Raw genomic sequence first — 23470 nt, forward strand, 5'->3', positions numbered from 1 at the left:
TGGCTTGAGTCACAGGGCTACAGATATCTATGGTTCTAAGAACAGGGGAAAAAAAATAGCTTCTCATGTTCTGCACACTTCCCAACAACTGTTGGTGCTCAGTCTTAATTCCACCTTAAGAAAAGTTTTTTGATGTAGAAACTTGAGTGGACTGCTTCAGCAATGCTGAATGTCATCCTCAGTCCCCTGCTGTTTGTTTGGAACAGAAATAACACCTTTTATTTTATCCACAGATTCTGTCAAAAGCTCTCCTAGTCAATGCGAAACAGCTCTGCTCTTCTGTGGGGCAGAAGGAGATAAGTTTTTCCCCCATTTGGCTTCATATAGAATATTTCTACCTACGAGAGGAGTATCAACTCTTTGTTGACTTGGTAAAAAGTGATGAGACTGTAACAAGCGAGCTGCAAAAAATGTACAAGAAGGACCCACCAGAAACGGTGAGCAAAAGGGAACAGCTGGTGTTTCACAGAGCAAAGTGGCACAGCCTGTTTCTAACAATGGTCACTAGCAAATACTCAGTGAAAGTGTGTAAGAAAAGAGTCAAGTCTTCAGGGGATATTTCCTTGGAAGTATTTTCCAGCTTCCAGTAAGTCTTAGGGAGTTTCTGAGCTAGTGATCATATCCAGCTCATTCCCTACCAAAGGACCTGTCCTTCATCCTCCTCTACCCATTTTTTTAATTACATTTATACTTTTCGGTCTTCAAAACTTCTATAATTTAATCTGCACTATGTAGAAAAATATTACACAACCTTTTGCTTGTGTTATTCTGGGTATGACATTGATCTCTTCTTAGACACTCAGACCTTATAGATGATGGTCATAGTACTTAACTTCTGGGGTGGGGTCCAAGTCTGGATTCAGACACTGTAGGTTACATGTCTACAGGGATGTGTCTGCATTTGCAATGGTTGTCTGATCTCCTGTGATTGCTAGTGAAAACATGGGCTACAGAGACAGTGGAGAGTGACTCACAACTGAAGGGAGAGGAGCAGTTCAGTCGCCCACAAGTAGGCATCTACTGACATTTCAGATGCTGTTTGGCCTCCAGCTCCTGCTGCAGTAGGGCATGAGTCTCCTGTAGGTCCTATGCCCTATCTGCTGGCTCTGTACAGATATCTCAGACATCCAAAGGCATTTCAGCTGACAGCAGAGACCTACAATCGAGCAACTGGATCGCACCTAAATATCTAAGTCTTTCCAAAGAACAATTCATTCAACAATCTTAAACATCTCTCTGTGAAATGGAAGAACTGTTCTTTGGAAATACCTATTTCTCCTTCCTGAATGTCAAGGGGATGGAAGGCAACAAGTTTAGAAGCTTAGAGCTGAAAGTTTCCCTGTGGAAGGAAACCAGTGGTCTGGTTCACGTATTCAAAGAGTATTCAAGACACAAGTGCAACACAGAGTTACACTATGGTACAATTATGGTTTCTGTACTGTTCTCACTTCCCTACCTAATAAATTTCTACTATGGTATTTGTTGCCATGTGCACCAAGCTAAGGTTTTCAGAGAATTCCCCATCACAGCCTCCAAAGCTTTTTTATTCACCAGGGTGCGATGGGGCTAGGTCAGCTATAAAGGCTATTTTTTTCTTCTCTCTTTTCAAATACAGTTTCAGTTTGTCACTCTTGACACCTTGAACATTCTCCTGAAGAAGGTGCAGCCCACAGATAATCTTCTGTCATTTGAGGCCTGTACAAAATGGCTTAGAAGGGTCAAGTCCATTAAGCCCTGGATGGAGTGGATCAGTATGGACAATTACCAGATTCACCTTTGCCAGAAGAAAAGGGAACTCCTGAGGAGTGTGTTGTAAGTCTGACCCTTGTCAACAGCCTTATCTTCGTCTTTCAAGTAACAGGTCCTCTTTCAGACAAGCCAAAATTTTTTCCTTCAAATTGTTGGCATCTGTTTTCCAAAAGATTCTGCTAGCTCTCACCAAAAGATTTGAAAACTACAATGCTTGAAGCTTAAAAATACAGTCTGTGGAGAAGGATTGCTCATTGCCTACCCTTTTTCCCTGGAGCTCCTAATCCAGTGTTTCAATGAATTCAAAGACTTCAGACAAATATATGGGGCCGTATCTCACCTGTTCCATGAGCTAGGTGTCTACACTGTGAGCTTAATCCATCCTTTCCTTGGGAAGCCATAGTAATTAGTTTGAGAACCTTGATCTCTGAAACTGTTGTCTCCTTCCTAATCCTTTGCTTGTTCTGTTGTCTGATTATCACAAAAGCATTCGCAAAATCACCCCAAAAAGCTGTGTTAAGAACTCTGCATTTTGGTCATGGTCATGCACCCATCGTTCCTTGACAATAAGACCTGTTTCCCTGAACTTCTGACTGTATGCTTGATCATGCCCAGGATGCTTGCTGTAATAGAGTAGGTATCTACATAGACAAAACCCAGTAAAGATTCAATAACTCGGTTTGGTCTGGGGACACTCCAACAAGTGACGTAGACAGGACCATGCCGTATTTTTCTCTCCTTGCTTAGTCTAGTCCTCCAAAGCTAGCCCAGGAGTTCTTGTGTCCTCAGATCATCTCACAGTACCTGGGACCTGTCACAGAAATCTTGATTGGAAGGGACCTCAGAGGTCTGTAGGCCAGCCTCCCATTTAAAATTGCACCATTGCCAACAGTAGAGTAGGTCACCTGTGGCTTTCTCTGGCAAGTCTTGAAGCTTTGTTCAACATCCATGTGTGTGTGCTTTCCAGACACCAGTGGACCTGCACCAACATTGTCTACATGTTCTTTGACCACCTGCTGCACAATGAGACACAAATAGATGAGAAGCTTCTGAGACTTCTTGTGAAGCAGTTCATCTTCACCTGGAATGTATGTGCTCATGTAGTGCTTGCCTGGACAATTTATAGCCTTGGACACCAGCAGAGTTTGGAAGGAGCCTTATCTTCCAGGGATTCCTCTGATGCCAGCTTGAGGGAGGGCACAGAAATGGGAAGAGGGTGGAAACACCATCCAGTGCAAAAAACACTGAGATTTCAGACTCATCATGAAAGCCCCACAAAATCAGAATTTTATTTAAAGGAAGGTTTCCTTGAAAGCTTAAGACACATTTCAGGCCAATTATTCCTGGCATTACATGAGGAAAGATACATGGTGGGTCTGTTTGATGCTGGTGTTTTATTATGTAATTTTGTGGTGCTGACATCCCATATGGTTCCTCTTTCATATGCCAAGAAGATATTTCCATTGAGCTTTCACCACTCTTTCTTTCCTACAGTGCCTGACTGAAACACAAAATTTTGAGCCAGCAGAAACTTTTAAGTTGGTGACAGAAGTACTCAAGATATGCAACCAAAATGCTGACACTGTGTACCTTGTGTAAGTCCAAGCTAAAAAAAAAAAAGCTGTTCTGGGGACAGTTTACATCAAAACCATTTTTTCTAAGGGGTGGGGCAAGATTGTCACTAGTCAATGGCGATGAATCTCCTCAGGCCAAAGGATTCCTCCTGGAGACTCCTAATGCCCAACCTCAGAAGGCCATGGAGCAAAGTCTTTCCTATGCAATGTTGTGCCTGGCTGGTGACAGAGACAACCTGGAATTGAATGCGGTGTAATTGATGTAGATACTCACAGGCCTAGTGAGACTGTGAATAACACCCACCCCCCTCACCCAGCCATGCTTAGCATGATGGGCCACATCTCTTAGATGGGATGGTCCTTGGTGGAGCCACCCCCTTATTAAACTAGCAGGTGTTGCCCTTATTCTCTGCTTACCAGTAAGGCTAGTTAAAAATGACCATCCAGTTTTGATGCCCACAGCAAAAGTTGGGCATGAGAATCCCATGCCCACCCTCAGGTCTGGCACCAGTGTAAAATCAGTCCTGAGTTGTGTCTTCCTTTGGTGGCATCTTTCAGGAAGGGTGTGAAGGACTGCAAGAGCTGTCTACTGGAGATCACTGACCCAGCAGAGCTGCCCTGTGGCCACATTTTCTGCTCACAGTGCATCTGTGAGTGGAGAAGCAAGCAGTGTAAGATCTGCAAGGCTAACTTCCCAGAGGACTACACACCCACAGCTACAGTGGCCACAAGGTATCCTGTAACTAGTAAAACAACTGGTTTTGTTGTTTCAGTCTCTATCACTTTGTATAAAATACTGGAATAGTTACCAGAGCAGAAGCTACACAAGTGGTATTAACACATGATCTCCATGGAAATGTCAGTATTTACCATGTGTAGCAAACTCTTGGTGGTGAAAGGATTCATGTGAAGTGATCTGGAGTCAGTTCCAGCACTTTTACCTCCATCTCAACAGGCAGTCTATCCAGGCATACATCCTACATGAGAGTCCATTTGTCTTTGTTCTCTAGCTATCTTGAGTGGAGATAGGAGAGAGGGAGAGTACAGGAAAGAAGAAAGTTTGTCCTTGGTATTCAAGAAAAAAATGCTATAGTGGGTTTTCTGGGGGTTAACTCCCCTCTCTATTTAAAAACGTTATTTCTTCCCCACAGTCTAGGTGTACCTGGTCTCCTGGTTGCATTCAGAGAAGCAGGAAACAGAAGTTGTTTCTTTGCTTTGTTGGGTTTTGATGGTAGATCTTGATTTTATTCCTTCCTGTGGTAGATCTTGATTTTATTCCTCCTTACAGGGAAGCTGTTGCATGTCATAACAAATTCAGGAGGAAATGTAACTCCTTCTTTGTGGAGTTTGTTACCACCTCTGTCTTGGGAGACAGAGGCACACCATCCCCAGAAGTCATCACTCGACTGATCCAATTTGTGGCCTGCAAGCCATCCAGCCCTGAGCACCAGGCAGTAAAAAGGGGTAAGAGCCTAACTTCACTGGGACCCTGACCTGATCTTGTACTGAAAAAAAATAATGAATGTCATCCTTCATTTTTAGTGTGCAAGTCAAAAAGTGAGCTGTCACCCTTTGAAGAGTGCATGGACACCAGTCCAACAATCAAGTCCTCCCTCTTGAAACTGCTCCTGCGACATGGGTTAGCATGAGCTAGCTCCTAGCCTGATCACTGACCCACACGGGCTACGTGGATGCTCACGTCCTGTCTTTTTTTGCCATAGGTTCAACAACATAAAGGTTCACCTGGAAACATATCTTTCTGAGATGGAGGAAAAGATAACCATCAACAAAAGCAACTGGAACCATTTCTACTTCATGGTGGTGCATTGTCTGGAGGTAGGTGCAAATATCTTGAGATGTTCCTGGAATTCACACTCAAACTAACATTCATTTCCTGTCCTGCCCTTTGCAGATCACACTCTTCGTCTCTCTTTCCCCCCACTGGCTCCTGAGGGTGTCTGGAACAGGCTGCTGACCTGCCTTGCTTATATGCCTAAGCATAGTCTGGAAGAATCCAGGCCTGAGTTAATAAGGTCCAATGTACAGTCTGAATTTTGGAGCTGGACCTCCTGGAGTCCAGGGGTGCCCATGGCCTGATCTGTAAGCCATGAGAGCCTTGCTTGAGCACAGCTGATACTCTGAGCAGAACTGTCCCTGGTCTCTGGTCCACTTTGAACCGGTACACCACAGATATGCACAAGCACATCTGTTCAACATGTGATTCTCCACCAAGTGAATCAAGAAAGGAGGCAGTCCTGTCCTGCCAGAGAAGCAGAGTTGGGCCTATCCTCAAAAGTGGTGAAAAACAGTACACCTGCAAAGCAGGTCATTGCTGGGGACTTGAGATTCACAGGGTACAATATCACAGCAGAAATGAGCTCTGCACCTGGTGAAAAGGCTTAGGAATGAAGAAGGGACTATCCAGAATCTATAGCAGCTTTGGACTCTTAACGTTCCCTCTCTCTTTCTGTTGAACAGGATTTTATGTATCCTTCGCAAGATGATGTCAACCAGCTTGCTGAAAGCTGCCTCTCTACTGCAGACCTTTCTGCTTTCTGCTCACCCAAGGCCTCAAAAATTGACACCCTCCAGTTCATAGCCCGTCTCCGGTTCTCCATCAGCCACGTGGCCACTGTGCTTGGCAGACAGGTCCTCTGTGGTGAGTCATTCTGCTAGCCGCAGAGAGCATGAGAGTTGTGTTTCCTCACAAGCAGGTTTAGAACAAGGCAAACATTCACTATTATAGGAGGTTTCTGAAGGAAAAAAAAAGGAAAAAAAAGAAGAAAAAAAAAGATGAAGTTTTGTATAAATTTAGGGGGTTTAACAGATGAATTTTCAAGAGGTGATTCAGGATCAGAAGGGCTAATTTATTTCCTTTAAATCTACGTAATTTTTAACCCTCTTATTCTGACATTACAAAACTATTTTTTGGCAAGATTGAAACTGAATGGGGTTAAAGTAGCTAAATTTTGTATATAAATAGGTTGCATCCAAAGATGTGTATGTTGCACCCAAAATGTATATATTACCTAGAACTTGTTGATTTCCTCTGAAACCATTTTCATTTTTCTGGATTATTTTCTCAGTATTGAAATACCAGGTTTTGTTCAGAGTTGAAAGAAACTTACCTGAATATTGGCATTTCCCCTGAATAAATAGTTCACCAGACTTAAGGACTGGTGTGCAGCAGTGTATAATAATTTAAGTGTATACAGGTAGGTGCATGTGCTGGCACTCTGTTCTCCCATTACTCTGTTGAGAATGACAGGCAGAGTCAATGGAGTTCACACTGAACACGTGTGAGTCTCCTGGTTGAGAAGCGGATGTATTGCATTTTAGACTCTGTTGAGTCACTTTCTTACATCTTTGTCAGCTTTGAAGAGTGTCCAAGTAAAGTCTGACTGACAAGACCAACACAATCTTACCTCAATGCATATAATCAACAGAGATACAGGAGACCCTTTATAAGGCCAAGATGTAAAATAGGCCAGATAATTCCCACTTCTCTCAGCTACCTAGGACGGAGTCATGAGATTGCTCTCTACCTTCTGGACAGCCTTTGAGAGCTTTCCTCTCTGATTTAAGATAGATGCTAGAGAAGATTACCCAACCAAGATCCTATAAGGACCAAAAATGGGAAAACAGTGGCCCATTCAGTCCTCATATTCACTGCCTAGTATTCAACATCCCTGCATGCTGTAGGTATTAAGAAGCCCAGGATACTATGGTTGCAGGCCATATTTCTACTCTTGGGGAAAAAGTGTTATTGAAACCTAAGCAGGTGGTGTGTTTGCAAAGAGGATCTATGATATACGACTGCATGGGAGTGAGTCTGATAAGAAATCTCACTGGTAGCTGCAGATCCAAACATACTGTCTCCTGGTGGGAACAAGCAAGAGGAGCAAGACGTGGTGAATGCAATGAAGAAGCTGGTGGCAAATGCACAGACACCATGGCCTCAAATATTCCTCATTAGAAATCTCTATAACAACTATGGGTTCATCCCAATGCAGAAGATTCTTCAGGCAGAAAAATGGATTTTACCCAGAGGGGTTGAAAATTCACAGGTGAGCATCTTCTAAAAGCCCATCTACAGGTCACTGAAGTTGTGCCACTAAAGCACACAGATGCACCCAGGCTTTTCTTTGCAGCCAGCTCTGAGGGTGTACAGCTAGCTAACTGGAGCCCTGCCTGTTGAAATACAACTTGTATTGTAGCCTGTGTGCCTTATCAGAGCCGATGGGATAGGAAACACCCAACTTAAGTAAAGAAAAATTTCTTCTTGGGTGTTTTCTTCCAGTCTGGGGAGAGACATAAGGTCCTCTAGAGAACAATTCATCCCTACACCTGCTTAGCATGTGACTGTTCCCCTGGAGGGACCTATTTTTGTATTTGGAAGATTGCAGAAGTGAAACCATTGCACAGTAAAATTCAGGCAGAACAGATTTCAGAGCCCATATCTCTACGGCACCCCAAGCTTGCCCCCATGATAAAAATACAAATTTTAAAAGATGCAAAAACAGTTTGTAATATTCACAACACAAAAATAACATGATCATTTGTGAGGGGTCTATCTGAATGCTTCAGTGGGCTTGAGATAGCCTTCTACATGCTGGTGGTATCTTCATTACCATAACGTAACTTCCATCTGTGTTTCACAGCATATGGGTGCCTGCTCAAATATAACACTGATGTTTTTGGTGCTGGACAGAGCAGAAAATCAAATAAAGAACAAAAATCCCAAGGAAGCCCAGAGACTGATTGTGAGTATCCATTGTATCTCCTACAGAAGATTTCTATGGGGTGTTCGTAGAAAGCTATAAGAATTTCCTCCTGAGTTGGAGGCAAAAGGATCATCACATTTATATAAACCACCAGTTTTGAAGCCTACCAATGGGCCCCTCATCAAGAGGTGTCTTATGGGTCTCCTTAGATTCCATCTGGTTTGTTCAATTTCTTTCCTAGCCTGTCATAAGACAAATGGAAAACATCCTCCAAACAGCATTGCTCCCCAAAGAGCCTCTGGAAAACAAGATGAAGAAGATTGTGGATGCTCTGTGCAGACACAAAAACAAGGTCTTGATGGAGGTGGTGTTTCACACTGCACTTACTCTGGCCCTATCCCAAACTCCCCTCACTCAACTTTTCAGAAATATCTGCTTTAAGCCTCATGTGGTGAAGGTAAGTCAAGATGTAGGGATACAGATACTTCTCTCCATGACAATACTGTCGGGGTGGGACCTGCTTTTACACAACCAGCTCTGTCACCTTACAGCCAGATTTGGTTTGGGTCAGTTTGCAGCTTTCTGGGTTGTTGCAAACACCACATGGAGCCTTCTAGTTCTTCTGCTTCCTTCCGGACAGTCCACTGAGAGCAAACTGAGACTGTCCATCACTATCTGTATTGAAAGTGGAGGATGCAGCCTACTGAAGATGCCCGTCTCTTTCCAGTAAGTCTAAGGGAGCCTGAGGGCCTGCCAAGTATTAGTTGTTGACTGAGCTTATACGACTCAAATCCTAGCCCAAACTTCTTCACTCTGACCACAAATATGCCAGCTGTCAGGTAAAGATGAACCTTTTACTAGACTAGGCCCTCCCTTGCATCTGTGATGCATAAATTGTTCCTGTTATTTGAGGAGTGCAGAAAGCAATTGAGACGTGCGTTTCCCATCTCTTGGCCGTGAAGACAATGGCAGCGTCCAGATCCTGCTCCTTCCCTCTGAATCCTCAGTTTGGTAGGCAGATACCAAAGAAGTGAGGAAGATGCTAACTTGGGCATCGCTGTTCTTGTAAGCCCAGCCATACCCAATGCATGCCCAGTTGATGTAATGCTGTGTCCCTTGGTCTATGTCTCAGTCAAGCTTTCATGTACCCATTTGCACCTAATGTGTTTATCTCAAGAACTGTTATTTCTCCAGTAGATGAGAAGCAAACTAGGAAAATGGTTACATAGTTCCTCAAATCCTTCTTTACACCTGTGTTTCCTTTCTAAGGGGTCCTACCTTCCCACCATGCCTGGAGACCTGCTTTTTGACCAGAAGAACTGGAAAATTGGTCAATATGATACACCTTGGAGTAAGTGCTGGGGAAATTTTACCTCAGTCCAGCCCAGCTGCTCCTATATGGATGGCAGACACAGGGAACTTGCTATAAATGTGCCCTGAGACAGACTGGCCAGAGGATGCAGGGAAAGGGGGAACAGGTGGATGGAGGGAAGGGTGGCTTGCTTTAAGGCTACCTCTGTGCTTCTGTTGAGTACTTTACCAATCTTCTTTTGGCTGCAGCAACCCCAGGTCCATTTATGGCAAACTCTGTGAGACCAGATCCCAACAGATGGGAAGAAGGTCTTACTTGAAAAGAGTCTGGGCTGTTGCCCTCCTAGTGAAATCTGGCTGTGCTTGTATCATGTAAGATTTTGTAATTGGGAGATAATTGACTGATTAATCTAATTCCCTTTCATACACAGCTTGTCAGTGTGGAACATACTGGATCATCACCAATGTAAGTGTGTTTTGGCTTTTTGTGATGCTGAAGGTCTTCTGTATGCTGTTAGGTTTTCTGCCCTACATCTTACACTGCTGTTATTTCTTTACCTACAGTGTGGGCGTCCCGGGGAAGTCAAACAATGCCTATGTGGTGCCAAAGTTGGAGGAATTAATCACAAACCTGAGAGAGGTTTTGTGAGGAAGGAAATGTAAGTTGATGCTCCTTGCCCTACAGCTGAAGATTGATGAACAGGGCCGTGGCCACTTGACCCTCTTTCCATTCTCCAGGCACAGGAGAAACACTGTAGCTGGGTAAAGCAGGGTCTTTGTGACCCAGGGTCCAACTGCAGGAGGAAATCTTGGACATAGCTACTGGGGGGAACAGAAACGAAAGAAAGCATAAGTGGCATGAAACAGCTGGAAAGGGCATTTCTTCAGCAGCAGTTCACCCCTCCCAAAAGTTTCATCTCACGCCAAGTTCACATTTGTTCTGACCCAGTGATGGCCAAGCCTCTGTCAATCTTAACTTACATGAGAGGACCCCAGTCATTGAGAGTCTAAATTGAATTACATTCCTTATCACAGCACAGAGGATAAAACAGGAAAAGGATACATCCTTGGGAGCCCTTCAATACGGACAATTGAATTGGAGAGAGACCTGTCGCCTGCCTCTGTCTGTCTTGCAAGAGCTCTGCTGCATTCATCCATGCTGCTGGGGATCTATACAGATAAACAGGTGAGACAGCTCCTACTTCTTTTCTCTCCCTTACCTCCTGTCTGTCTGAAGCCTGCAGCTTCCACATGATGAATAACTTCTGCCCTACCCTGGGATTAAGCTTTCTTCAGAGCTAAATTAAGAAACCACCCTGTCTTCCAGGCAATTCTGAGTCTGATGGCAGAGAAGCCAAAGGATGTGGCAAAATTCTTCTGGGACCACCTTGAAAAAGATATTGAATGCCTGGCAGAGGCACTTAGCAGAAACACGGAGGATGCCACAGTGACTGTCCATCTGTTTCTCCAGCACTTGAACAACTGTAGAACAGGTAAAGGTACATTCCATGCATAGGGAGGGTACCAGCAGGCTTACATCATGGTTTTCACAAAGCCACTGGAAGTGGTGGTTCTCATCCCATGACTGCAGCTGTTCTGCACAGACTCCGGTGTCTACTGAGTGAGGGTCCTTATTTTGCTTTGCATTTCCTACAGGACAAAACACGGCCTTGAATATTTTGCTTAAGCAAGAAGACCGAAGACAGTGGGAAACCTGCTTTAAAACCCTGACTCAGCCATTCTTCCAGGTATGCAAGGGACTGGTCACTGTGTTTCCAGGTATCCCACATACAAACTACCACTTTGCTAGGGATCAAGTGCAGAGCCCACACAGGCTCTGGTGAATACCCAGACACATCCAATGAACTGGGACATTCCCACATACAATAAACAGGTTTATCACCTCTTTTTTAAGATACTTTTTCTATGCTGATGCAAATCCCCATTAGAAAAAAATGGCTCTATGCTTTGGAGGGCAAGAAAATTCCCTGTTGATTTCTTCTTGGGCAATTTTGTTCTTGTCCCAGCTTCATTCTTCAACAGGAAGTTTTTACTGTCTCTTCCCTTTCTTCAGAGCCACCATTGTCTTCCCTCATGAGAAGACTTGTAAGTCCTCCCAAACCCTTTTGTAACAAAAGGCAGCTCCTAACAACCCTTCAAATTCTGCAGGCCTTGGAGCAGAGCCTTACTTCTGTCAAGCAGCAGAGGATGAGAGATCCTCAGGGCTCCAACCTGCTCCTACAAATAGCTTATGGCCAGATGACTCCTTTCAAAGACCAGCCAAACCTTGGACTGATTGGCCTGTCCTACATGTGGAGATTTGAACAGAAGACATCCATCCAGACCCTGATGCATCTCCTTCAGCAAGAACACAAAGAGGGTGAAGGAAACCCCTACCCTGTTCTTCTGGAGCTCATGTCTAAGGTTTGCTGTAGAAACATTCCTCCTCCTTCAAAGCAGAGACAGGCACCATGTGGATTCACCATTGTTGGTGTCAGTGGGGCACCAAGTTGACTCATTTCCCTGTATTTCCCAGTACAGTGCCCTTCTCCTGAATACCACACAATGCCAGACACAATCCTGGTTCCTCAGATAAGTGCAAGGATAGCAAAGTCATGCTGAATTTTCCCTTCCAGCTCCAAAACATCCAGCATGTCCAACACCTGCCTGACATTTTCAGTCTGCAGAAAGCTCTGATCCACTTCTTCCAGAACAGCCATGGAGGGGAAATATACTCAGTACAACAGTTTCTAGACCAACATGGTTCAGGTATGACATGGACCTATTCTGATCCCAGTAAACTGGCCTCTACTACTCCTTAACACCCACATACTCTGCTCTAATGTTACAGCAGGACCTGTGATTTCTGTTGCAAGCTGTGAGGGAGCAGCAAACACAAGACTGCTCCATGAGGGAAGATGAGCCAAGAGCTAAGGGTGACCATAGCACTGACCAGGCAGTGAGCAGGGTGCAGTCCCACAGTATTGGGGCAAGGCGAGGGTAGTGATAGAGCCAGTTTCTGTCAACAGACAAGGGATCACACCACAAGGGAAGGCAGTAAGACCAGGAGGAGTCTAGGAAGTCCAGTCAATAAGTTATGAGAGCAGGAGACAGGGCTGCTTACAACTCAGGCACTGTCCTGAGCTTACATGTGTCTCCTGGGCCCATGGGGAAGGCGCGAGGCAGAGCCCCCAGGTCAGGCTGCTCAGGGCTATTAAGGCCTATTAGTGCCCTCAGGGCCCTGACACAAGTTCACAGTGGTGACTTTTTCAGTCATCTCCATCCTTATGGCCATCTTTGGGGTTTGGGGGAGAGGGTAGAGATCTCTGAGACACTGGAATGATCTCTGAAACATTGGAATGGGTCTTGAGCAGATTGCCTCCCACCCTCAGAGTAGGTATAGCCAGCAGGACTTGAGAAACTTGTAAAGACTTTTCCTGATGTTTCACCCATGAATGGGCAATGTACACAAGACAGGTTTTTAAGACTGTAAGCAGGTGTATTAGCATGGTGCACATGAGCCGGAATTCGGCACCTGGCATTCTTAATGCCAGATATGGTATAATATGGGCTAGAAAAAAATTAACTCTGGTTAAGCTTGGAGCCACAGCTGTGACTGGCAACTAAGGCCCAGCCTAACACACTTTACTGAGCAGTTGCACACCCTCAGATATATCTTTCAAGGAGACAAAAATAAATCTTTTTCAATTCCTTTTTCTTGGGAGCATGCATTGACACTGCTGTTTTTCTCCCCTCTCTGTGCCTGAAGAGGACCAGCGTTCAGCTTTCTGCCGAGCTATAGGGACCATCCAGAAAGTCTGGAGCAATATCAGAATGAAACCACTATGCTCAGGTATTTTGACTTCCCAGGTATTGTTACTTCCCTTTCCTAAGCCATTGATGAAGGCTAGAACCCATGCCAGTTGCTGAGCTTGCTTTGTTTTGACCCTCTAGCTGAAAACAAATTAAAAACCCTTCCAAAAATTCAAAACCTAATATAAAAAAACTCAAAAAGGTTTTAACAAAGGCTAGTCAGTTTTCCCCTTGGGAGAATTCTTCCTAACACCACATGAGGCAGAAGAGAAACCCTCCATTTTGTTACAGATGTCAGAGTCCCCCCGGACCTGTTGCAAAAGGACATCAATGCCAACACTGCTGTCCTGAAACTCCTCCCAACTCCACTTTCTATTGGTTACCTTGTGACGAGGCTTCTCATACAGCTCCAGAACAGTTGTGTGGACACAGCTACACGGATCACAAACGAACAGCAACGGTACATTGCAAACCATCCCTCTGGAGCAAATCAGGACTCTTCTAAGAGCTGCACATGTCACTGATTGCAAAGTGGGATGAGGTAAGAAGCAAGCTGCTATCCTTAACAGCAAAGGGTAACTTCTTCTTTCCCAGGATCATCTCTGCAGAAGAAGTGAAACCATCTTCAGTGCTGAAGATAACTGAGAATGATCTGATCACTGCGACACTGGCCAACTCCCAGTATGTGATAGAGGAAGACGGCACCAAGACAACCCATTTTGACTTCCAGACACTGCAGCGGCAAGTGATCCAACGTTTTATCAGTGGGAGACCTATCATCAAAGCTCAGGTGAGCTTAGCATGATGCACTTTCGGCACAAGCCAAGTTGCAGTCCTCCAGGCCAGCAGAGGGTGTAGGATTTTACTTCCAGCACCTGGTACTCGCCTCTCCAGAGCTGGAGGAAATACAAATGGGGTGCCTGTGCGTTTGGCAGCCCACCACTCTGCATCTATCTGCATTCCTTGGATTGTAACAGTTGTGTGGTCAAAACCCACACTGTGCTCAGCAAACCTTGGTGGTGTGAATGGCAATGTGAGCCTTTCTGTTCAAAGCCTGCAGGGGAAGTTGGCCTGGATTTTTCTTATAACCAAGGAGGAGTCAGACACTATCTAAAAAGACTCAAGAGAGTTGAGTTCCTGGGCATAGTATAGGGCTGGGGTCTAATGTGGGTCCATATTGGAGAAGCCAGTCTTCTGCTGTGGTATTCATCTTCACTTACATTAGCCTTTGGCTTTCCTCCAGAAGCTCTCAGGGGACCAGGTTTGCAAACGGTTATTCACATCTGAAAAGGCAGGCCAGAGATACATACCTCAAAAATCAAGTCTTGCAGGACAGCAAGGAACTTAGGTCACTAAGTCCCTTCAGCCCCTTTAAAACTTCCCATAACCCTCGGATGGTTATGTGAACTTCAGCTGGGGTTCTCCTATGACTGCTGGTTGTCCCAGCTATTTCCTATGTCAGAGGAAGGGCCTACTGGGTGTTTGGATTTGTGAAATGTGAAAATCTGGCCACAAGGGAGTGGGAAAAAGGGGTTCAAGGGCATTATAACATGGCTGTCATGTAGTGATTCAGGTCCACATGCTTGTCCTACAGTAGTAGAGTAGGATAAGGAAAGAAACTGACACACAGTCACAGAGAAACTGAAAGAGTTTGGCTGGAGGGACCTCTGAATGTTTCTGGTCAAACTGTTTTCTCCAAGTAAGGATAACTTCAAAGCAAGAGCAGATTGCTCAGGCTGTTGTACAATTGAATTTTGGAAATCTCCAAGGGTAGACATTCACCACCTCTCTGCTCCTCTGTTCTGATGTTTTAGCACCTTCACCATGAAAATGTTTTCTGCATGCTTAAGTAGGAGATCCCTGGCCGCCCCTTGTCATTATTGCTTTCACTACGATCCCCCTTTTAGTGGTGGACGAGCAATTAGATTCTTCCCACAGAGTTCTCTTTTACAGGACAAACAATCCCCTGCATCCTGTTCTGCAGCCCCTCAATCATCTTGTTGGTCTCTGCTGGACTCACTTCAATTCGTCAATGTCTCTTGTACTGAGGAACCACAAACTGGACACAGTACTCAAATGTAATGTCATAAATGTTGAATAGATGGAAAGAATCACTTCCCCCAAGCTGCTGGCTACACTCCTGCTAATGTAGCCTGGTGGGCACATGGCCTTTTTCAACATAAGAGCGCACTGCTGACTCCTGTTCAACCTGTCTACCAGGACACACAGGTCTTTTCTGCAAAGCTGCTTCAAGCTGGTCTGCTCTCAGCCTATGCTGTTGCATATGATTGTTCCATCCCAGATGCAGGATTTTGCATTTGCCTTTGTTGAGCTTCACGAGGTTACTGTTGGCCCATTTCTCCAGCATGTTGACACCCCTCTGAATGGCAGCCATGCCCTCTAGCATATCAGCTCTTTTCCTCAATTTGGTATCATCCACAAACTTGCTGAGATGTCACGTCAGTTGTTGCTGAAGTATCTTAACAACATCAGCCAGCTCCCTCAGCACCATTGGATGTGTTCTGTCTGGTCCCATGGACCTGTCTATATCCAGCTGTACTGGGTCTGGCTGAGATGGAGTTAATATTTTCATCATAGCAGCTCATATGGTGCTGTGTTTTAGATTTGTGACCAAAACAGTGTTGATAACACACTAATGTTTCAGCTATTGCTGAACAGTGTTTGCACAGCATCAAAGGCCTTCTCCATTTCTCATTCTGCTCCCCCCAGTGAATAGATTGGGGATGTGCAGGAGGTTGGGATAGGACACAGTCAGGCAGATGACCCAAACTAACCAAAGAGGTATTCCAAGCCATATAACATCATGCTCAGCAATAAAACGGGGAAGAAGGTGTTTTAGGGAGGTTAGTCACCTTTTGCTTGGGAAGTGGCTGGGCATCGGTCTACCCATGGGAGGTGGTGAGTGGTTGCCTTTGCATCACTCATTTTGTTTTCTCACTTTTATTCTTCCTTTCCTCTTTCACCATCCCACTGAGGGTAAGGAGGGGAGGGAAGTGAGCGAGCAGCACTGTGGTGCTTAGCTGCCACAACAGCAACTTATCTCAGTGGTCCCTAATTTGGTCCTCTTTTTTTTGTGACATGCCTTTAAACTTTGCCAGTAAACACAGAGGACTGATAGCAGGCCTTTACAATAAAGAGTGAGGCAAAGAAAGCACCAAATATCTCAATGAGTACCTTTTCCATGTCTCTTCGTCAGCAGGTCCCCTTCCTTGTTGAGCAGTGGGCCCAGTTTTCATTTGGTCTTCCTTTTGCTACTGATGTACTGATATAGGAGCCCTTCTTGTTGGCCTTCGCATCCCTCAGCAGTTTCAACTCCAGATGAGCTTTGTCTTTCCTATCTCCACCCATGCATGCCTAGGCAATGTCTCTATATTCCACTTGGGTATCTCCTCCCTGCTTCTGCCTTCCCTATACCTCCTATACTAGGCTGTCATTGCCACTGGCCCTGCAACCAAGACATGGGCGACTTTGTCCTACTGCATGGTCATGGGTTTCCCGTTTGGCCTGTACCAAGTGATACTTTCTGTCTTCATAGCCACTCATTTGCTTTCCAGACGGCTCCATCCTTTACACTGAACAGCATGAAGACCCTGCAGCACACAAAAACAAAAGTGAGAGAACAGCTGCAACAGGTACGAAAAGAGCTTACCATCCTTTTTTCCATCCAAGCTTTCTTCTGCCCTGTAATGCTTATTAATAAGCCACCCCAGAGGACAGAGAGCTCAACAGAGAATATGGCACCCGCAGGATGTGTAAAAAGGTCCAAGTCCAAATCAGGCAGATGGCTGGAGCCTCACAAGGAGCCAATTTTCTTTGCTGGCTCTAAAGGGAATCTAGGCAACTCACTCAGATGGACTTACCTATACAAGTGTCTAAACCGGGGGATATGGTGACCACAGCATGCCATTCACTGGCATGGTGGATCAGCACAGGTGGCAGCTGTAGGGTTATTGCTCCTGCTTGCAACTAGACTGGGGAACCCATGTCCTTGTAGTGTCTCTGTCTTTCCCACGTAGACCCTGCACGTCACCCACGTATCTTTAATTCTCCCTCTGATAAGAGGGCAGAACTGGTGCCAAAGATTATACAGTCATTTTGCTGTACAGACACACTTGCAGGACCCAGACCTCATGTGTCAGGGTCACAGTCTGGCTGTATTTCTCCTATTGATAGGAATCACTAAGTGTGAACCAGCTGAAACGGATCATGGCAGAAGCCCGATCAGTGAATGCTATTTCCCAGACGCTTGCCACCTTGAAAGTGGCTGCTGAGTTTCTGGCCGTGACTGGTGGGGACCCAGAGCGCCAGTTGTCTGAGTATGTAAAAAATGAGCTGAAGATGGATGCAGGTGTGGAACAGTTCAGAGACTTGCCGGTAAGAAAGGCGCTTTCCTTGTACTAAATGGGAAACTGGCTGAACATTTCCATCCCTCATATCCTCCCCTAAGGATTAAGACATCACCTTTTAAGTCACACACTCTTTTGTGAGTTAACCCAGAACATGGCCAACTCAGCCATGGCCTTTCTGAAGAGCAGGAACTGGGTGACTGATTGCCCATCTGTTTTCTCCTCCTCCAGGTGGTACCAAACACTCAACTGAAGCACATCCTGTCTCTGTGGCAGACGTTGTCGGCAAAGAGATCTGTGCTGCTGGTGCAGATGAATCAGGTGAGGGAGACAGCCCGGTTCACAAAACTGTCTACAAGAGCTAGGGGAAGAGAGAAACTTTTTGACGAAGTTGATTTTCTTTGGAAAACTTTGGAATTTTTTAGGAAAAAAATAGGAAAATTTTGTGATTTTAATATCTTACCATTTAGCAAGAGCCAAGCAATATTAATCTACTTAAGTCACATAAGACCGTTGGAAAAGGGCCATCCACAAGTTTTTGTGCTAGAAGCAGTGGTGCTTTCTGGCATGGGTCACACCAGCAGCTGGTGCTGTGGTCTCTGGTGGCCCTGGCATAACAGCCAGGAACAAAGAGGGTCCCAGTTCTACCTCTTCTATCAAATGTAGCCCCCAGACGGTCTTTGTGGGGAGTCCCAGGCTGTCCTCTTGCTGATGTTGTTTGTCATTGCAGAATCCCTTCTGCCTGGTTTCTGAGCAGTACCATGAGGAGTTGAGTGCAGAGCAGGAGAAGGCTCTGACTACTGCGCTCTGCACAGTTAACCTGGATTTGTTCCTCATTGAGCTCCACGAGATGATCATTGTGCCTCTGGATAGCTTTGATCCACAGTGGGGGTAAGAGCAGATTTTTCCTGGTTTGTTCCAGGAGTAGATGCCAGCTCTTTAGACCCAGATAGAAGGGGTCTTGAAGTCCCTTTTAAGGTGGGCTCTTGAAGCTTGCTGGAGAGAAGGCCATGCCTTCCAAAAGTGGGAGTTACTGTGGCTGTGATGAGCATCATCGAGTTTTTTTGTGCTGCCCAGGTAAAGAGAAGTGGGAGTAAAATACAGCAGAAACCCCAGCACCTTTCATCTGGCATGTCATGGGGAAGCAAGAAAACCACTAGAAATCATACCATCATGGAGACTTAGGTTGGGAGGGCCCTCTGGAGGTCTCTAGTCCCCCCTTTTGGTTCAAGCAGGTCTGACTTCAAAGCTACAGCAGACTGTTCAAGGGCTTGTCCAGTTGTGTTCTGACTATCTCCAAGGGTAGTGCCACCACCACTCTGCATTGTCCCAGGGCTGCACCACCCGTGTGGAGAATATTTTTTTCATTATGCTTATTCAAGATTTCCACTGTTGCATCTTGTGCTTGTTAATTCTTGTCTTTTCACTGGGCACTCCAAGAAGAGTCTGGCTTCATCTTCTTGACACTCTCCCACTACATAGTTAAAGATGCATTTGGAGTTCCCCTTTACCTTCTCTGCTGAAGGCTGAGTAACCCAGTTCTCTACCTTCTCTTCATATGTCCTGTGCTCCAGATCTCTAATCATACTGGTTGTGCTCCACTGAACTCACTCCAAAAGGTCAATGTTTTTCTTGTACTGGGAGCACAAAATCGGACACAATCTTCCAGATGTGATTTCACAAGTGCCAGCAGTGGAGAAAAATCACTTTACTTAACCAGCTGGCTACATTCTTGTTAATACAGTTCCATATGTGTCTGGCCTTTGGGAAAAAAAAAAAAAAAAAAAAAAAAAGGATCATGTAAGGGAACAAAAAAGGTGCCCCCTATACAGGACCAATGAGAAACCCCAATGTGCCAATGTGAGGATATGGCCACACCACCTCCCTTTCCCTGTTTCTTGCATGCAAAAGGTCTCTTAATGCCACAGTGACAGCATGACAGACCCCATGAAGGAGGGAGCTGGGGATATATAGAGTTGAGTACAGGTAAGTTCAGCATGCTGTGTTATACCTGAGATGGGAGAGGTGGTCAGTGAAGCTGAGAGCTCAGCTTTGAGGAGGCCACAACCTCTGTTTGGGTGCTGTTGACAATGTTGACCAACAGTTGCCCACATTGTTGTCTCATACCACCAGAGATACCCCAGAGAATACTGCCTGGCTTCCAGCTGCAAGGCCATCTCAGGGGTACCAGCACAGAGTGTCATTGACTGCCAGTATTGCCTGCCAAAGGTCAGGGCATTTGGAAACCCAGCAGACCAGACACTTAAAATTATGATCTGTCACCCACAGGCTAAAGGAAACTTTCAGATCCTTCCTGGAAGACAGGCAAGATGATGCCTCCATTGCAAACCTGACAGGCACTTTGAGTCCAGACCTACTACTGAAGGATGTTGTTTCCGTCTGGAAGACAGCTGTGAGGATCAGCAAACTTCATAGCCCTACTTACATCCAGGAGAGACCAACCTAACTCTTGCTTAGTCCCCCAGGAATTAACTTACCTGCAGCTTCTCCAACCCACTTGTCAGCGCCCTGAGTGCCTTAATTGTCCTGACCAACCTCACCAAGGCTTTTCACCCATGCACCCACTGTCCACTGGTCCAGGAGCTCCACTTAAGCTCAGCCCTGGGCCTTCTGTCCCTGCCTGAGCTATGTTGTAGGTGCATTGGTGTACAACCCTGTGCCCTGACAATCCTGATTTGCTCACTAGCCTTCCTGCTTTGACCTTGGACCTGTCTCATCACCTCACCTTGTTTGATGATCATTGGGCAGTCAACAGAATCTGGCTCTGCCCAGGTTCTGTGGGACTGTGCCTGGTCATTGGGGACACTCTCCTGCCTTTTCTGGGGTCACCCTCTGCTCCCAGCTCATTTTCATGTGTGGAACGGCCCCACACCTGCTGCTCCCTGACAAAAAATCTCCCCACCAACCATTCAGTTATTTGCCAATTTATTGCATCTAAGTTTCAGAGCAGGTTACCAAAAAACAATCAACTGGAAAGGTGGAGGGAAAGGGAACCTCATTTAATGCTTAGTAATGTATTTGTGCTTTTTTCCTAATAGCTGTGATGATAGCATATTCAAGGCAGCAAAAGCAATGTAAGCAAAAATACACCTAGAAATAAAAGCAAAAGCAAGAAACAGAGCAGCTGCAGCTCTGCGGCGTGGATGAGCAGTGGTACTTCCACAATAAAGACACACTTCACAACTGCAGTGAAAACCCATTTTATATCCATATTTGGGGACTCTGCACCTTGAAAGAGATTATAAGTCACCCCTTCAGTTGGCCCAGATCAGGTCTTCAGTTTTGGTCATCCTGACGTAGAAGTACATGCTGCGCTTCCTTATTGGTCCCAACTTTGTTTTCTTTGGTACCCTCCAAATCAATCCCAGTTCCCAAGATTGAATTCCTCTGGTGATGAGTGATTGATGATTGGTGAGTAATTTATAGCCCTGGGCCTTCAAATATAATCTTGTGCCTGTATTTTCGAGGCCTCCGCTCTCATCCCGTGCCTGTACTCCACTGCATTTTTATTCTAGGGTCATACGTACTTTATCCTGCATATAGTAACTACTTGTTACTAGTGTTAGTTCCTATATATATGTGTGTGTGTGTGTGTATATATATACACACAAAAATATACATGTATATGTACATACGTATATATGCATGCATATATTTATATATACACACATACATGCACATGTATAAATATATATACACACGTGCACACACAAAAACTATTGTAATAGTAGAACACACAGTTGTACAGCACTAAAGCTCAGACAAGTTTAGGTGCTATAAGCTCGTGGAGAAAGGAAGGAACAGATGGATCCTCCTGGCGCTGGTGCAAAGCAAAACCTGGGCATCCCCCTTTCCCCAGCATAACTTTGCAGTTGAGCAGCAAGAAGTAGAACTACTGGCTCATCTTCTTCCACGAAGCCAGTGGAGGATGACATAGGGAGGTGAGCCAGGCCTTTGTGGGAATAAACCAGCTGGGCTCACCCACAGTGATGTGTTCTTGGAGCAGCTCTGTGGAGACTTGGATGTGGGGTCTGCCACAGGGCTGGGGGTTGAGACCCAGCCAGGGGCCCTGATGGATCGCCAGGGGCCCTGATGGATCGCCAGGCTCCAAAACTGGCCAAGACCTCTGGTGGGAAAGAGGTTCCCCAGGTTGAACCTGGGGAAACTGTTCCAATACAGAGATAGGATGTGAGAACAAAATGCACAAATATTGTTGCTGTGGTATGCAAACTGTGCTTGAGATGAGAAACTGCTTTTGCTTAATTAAACTTAGGTAGGTGAGTAAGGCTAAAGTAAGGTAATTCTGCCCCCAAAAGCATAAAATGTAAATCAGATGCTACCACTGTGGACCATGCAGTCAGGAGGGAGTCATGCAGCGTAAGACATCCTTCATCTAAAGAATTGTATCAGTAATCCCATAATAGGCCTAAAATGCCCAAGTAATAGTGTCAGAAACGTTGAATTTGGGTATGAATGTTACAGAGTTGAGACCAATGAGTAATTAAGGATTGTTTACTTGGGAGGAGTCCGAAGGGCAAAAAAGAGGTGCAAAGGAGGCAAAAATGTGGGTTCAGGAAAAGGAAAAAAATGGGCTTACCAGGCTGGTCCACAAGACTTGGTGTGGGAGGGTGCAGCAAAGATGCATAAACTTATAAGGAAGGTTAGACTTGGTACCTTAATACTAAGTGCAGAAGGAAAGGCAATAGAATTGCAGCTTAATAAGTGCTTGATTTATAAGATTTCTTTGTAGTAATATAATTATGATCAGTACTAATACTAGTAATAAGCAATAGAACTGTCACTCTGTATTACTTGCAGTGGCGTAATTGTGAATTATGCTACTAAAATGGTGTGTTTATAAGGTAGTTAAGGTGTTACAAGCTTTTTAGAGGTGTGTTTTTCTTAATTAATAAACATCATTACTATCTCAGTCCACTACCTCTCAAGCCTCCAATCGAAAGGAGAAGAGTTGGACTTGCGGCGTAGCTGCTTTCCACCCTTGGGAAGAACGGGAGACAAGGAGAGGCGATTTTGACACACGGTAGACCTTCCTTTGGTGAAAAAGGGCTTTTAATAGGGGTAGGGAGCTGTAAACCCTTCACATGGGGCTTCTAAGGCCCTGTGGCCAGACATACTCATGGCATAGCAGAGAGAGTGGGGGTGACAGGAGCTGCTCAGCACAGTTAAAGGGATGTAATGGGGAGAGATGATGTCTCCATTTGTGAAAGAGGGAACAATGCTGTGGTAGGGCCATACCTGCCCCTCTGCCGTTTCCTTCAACACAAAGATAAAACTCTATGTCCAGATTTGGAGAGGAGAGCACGTGGGGTGGGTAAGCCAGCATGTTTGGGCTGCAATGCTCCCCAGACAGTGGCCTTGGTATTTGGCCAGTCATTTCCTCCTCCACTTGAATGGGAAACTCCTTTTCCATTCCCTCCCAGCACAAGGTCTCCCACATTGGTCAGATTTTCCTTGGATGAACCCTGGTGAAGACAAAGACTGACCATACCATGTAATGTTGCCCAGACAGCTAGCTGATGGCATCTCCATCCTTGGAGTCATTGAACGCTCACTTGGCCATGGCCGATGCCAGCCACACTCAGATGCTGGAGGCCATCAGCGAAACCTGGGATGGGGCTGAGTTCTTCAGCTTCATCCATCCATCCATCCATAGCTTCATGCGGAGCTGACACAGAGCCCTGAAGTGCCACAGGTATTGCAGGGTGCAGGTCAAGGTGTTCCAGGACAGGCTGACAGATTGGGAAATGGCTGAGCCTTGGCCACCACCTATTTCAAGGCCTTTCTTTGCAGCCAGGTATGGGTTGAGGAGAAGGAGGAAGAAGAGGGAAGGGTGGAAATTTATATCATCTATCAGAATTCACCCAAGAGGAAACTAAATTCTTCCAATCTC

General features: G+C 45.4%; 1 protein-coding gene across 2 annotated transcripts in view; it reads left to right on the plus strand.

Annotated features, from left to right (window-relative positions):
- The window catches only part of LOC128153345 (E3 ubiquitin-protein ligase rnf213-alpha-like), a 62610-nt gene extending 41933 nt beyond the window's left edge, over positions 1–20677 (plus strand). Inside the window, exons 42-69 of one of the 2 annotated variants that reach the window (XM_052812633.1) lie at positions 234–437; positions 1616–1812; positions 2717–2837; positions 3244–3344; positions 3882–4055; positions 4612–4787; positions 4866–4962; positions 5045–5159; positions 5802–5982; positions 7179–7390; positions 7985–8086; positions 8289–8504; positions 9317–9398; positions 9790–9824; positions 9923–10017; positions 10394–10544; positions 10686–10851; positions 11015–11106; positions 11528–11782; positions 11995–12127; positions 13128–13211; positions 13463–13631; positions 13766–13961; positions 16747–16824; positions 17366–17566; positions 17770–17859; positions 18269–18429; positions 19828–20677. In XM_052812633.1, coding sequence (XP_052668593.1) covers positions 234–437; positions 1616–1812; positions 2717–2837; positions 3244–3344; positions 3882–4055; positions 4612–4787; positions 4866–4962; positions 5045–5159; positions 5802–5982; positions 7179–7390; positions 7985–8086; positions 8289–8504; positions 9317–9398; positions 9790–9824; positions 9923–10017; positions 10394–10544; positions 10686–10851; positions 11015–11106; positions 11528–11782; positions 11995–12127; positions 13128–13211; positions 13463–13631; positions 13766–13961; positions 16747–16824; positions 17366–17566; positions 17770–17859; positions 18269–18429; positions 19828–20005 — 4062 coding nt within the window. In that variant the 3' untranslated portion in view covers positions 20006–20677. Of the gene's footprint in view, positions 1–233; positions 438–1615; positions 1813–2716; positions 2838–3243; positions 3345–3881; positions 4056–4611; positions 4788–4865; positions 4963–5044; positions 5160–5801; positions 5983–7178; positions 7391–7984; positions 8087–8288; positions 8505–9316; positions 9399–9789; positions 9825–9922; positions 10018–10393; positions 10545–10685; positions 10858–11014; positions 11107–11527; positions 11783–11994; positions 12128–13127; positions 13212–13462; positions 13632–13765; positions 13962–16746; positions 16825–17365; positions 17567–17769; positions 17860–18268; positions 18430–19827 lie in introns of both variants that reach the window. The other variant, XM_052812634.1, reaches the window with a different exon arrangement.
- Positions 20678–23470: the final 2793 nt, after the last annotated feature.

The sequence above is a fragment of the Harpia harpyja genome, chromosome 17 (assembly GCF_026419915.1).
Source record: "Harpia harpyja isolate bHarHar1 chromosome 17, bHarHar1 primary haplotype, whole genome shotgun sequence".
NCBI classification, from domain to species: domain Eukaryota; kingdom Metazoa; phylum Chordata; class Aves; order Accipitriformes; family Accipitridae; genus Harpia; species Harpia harpyja.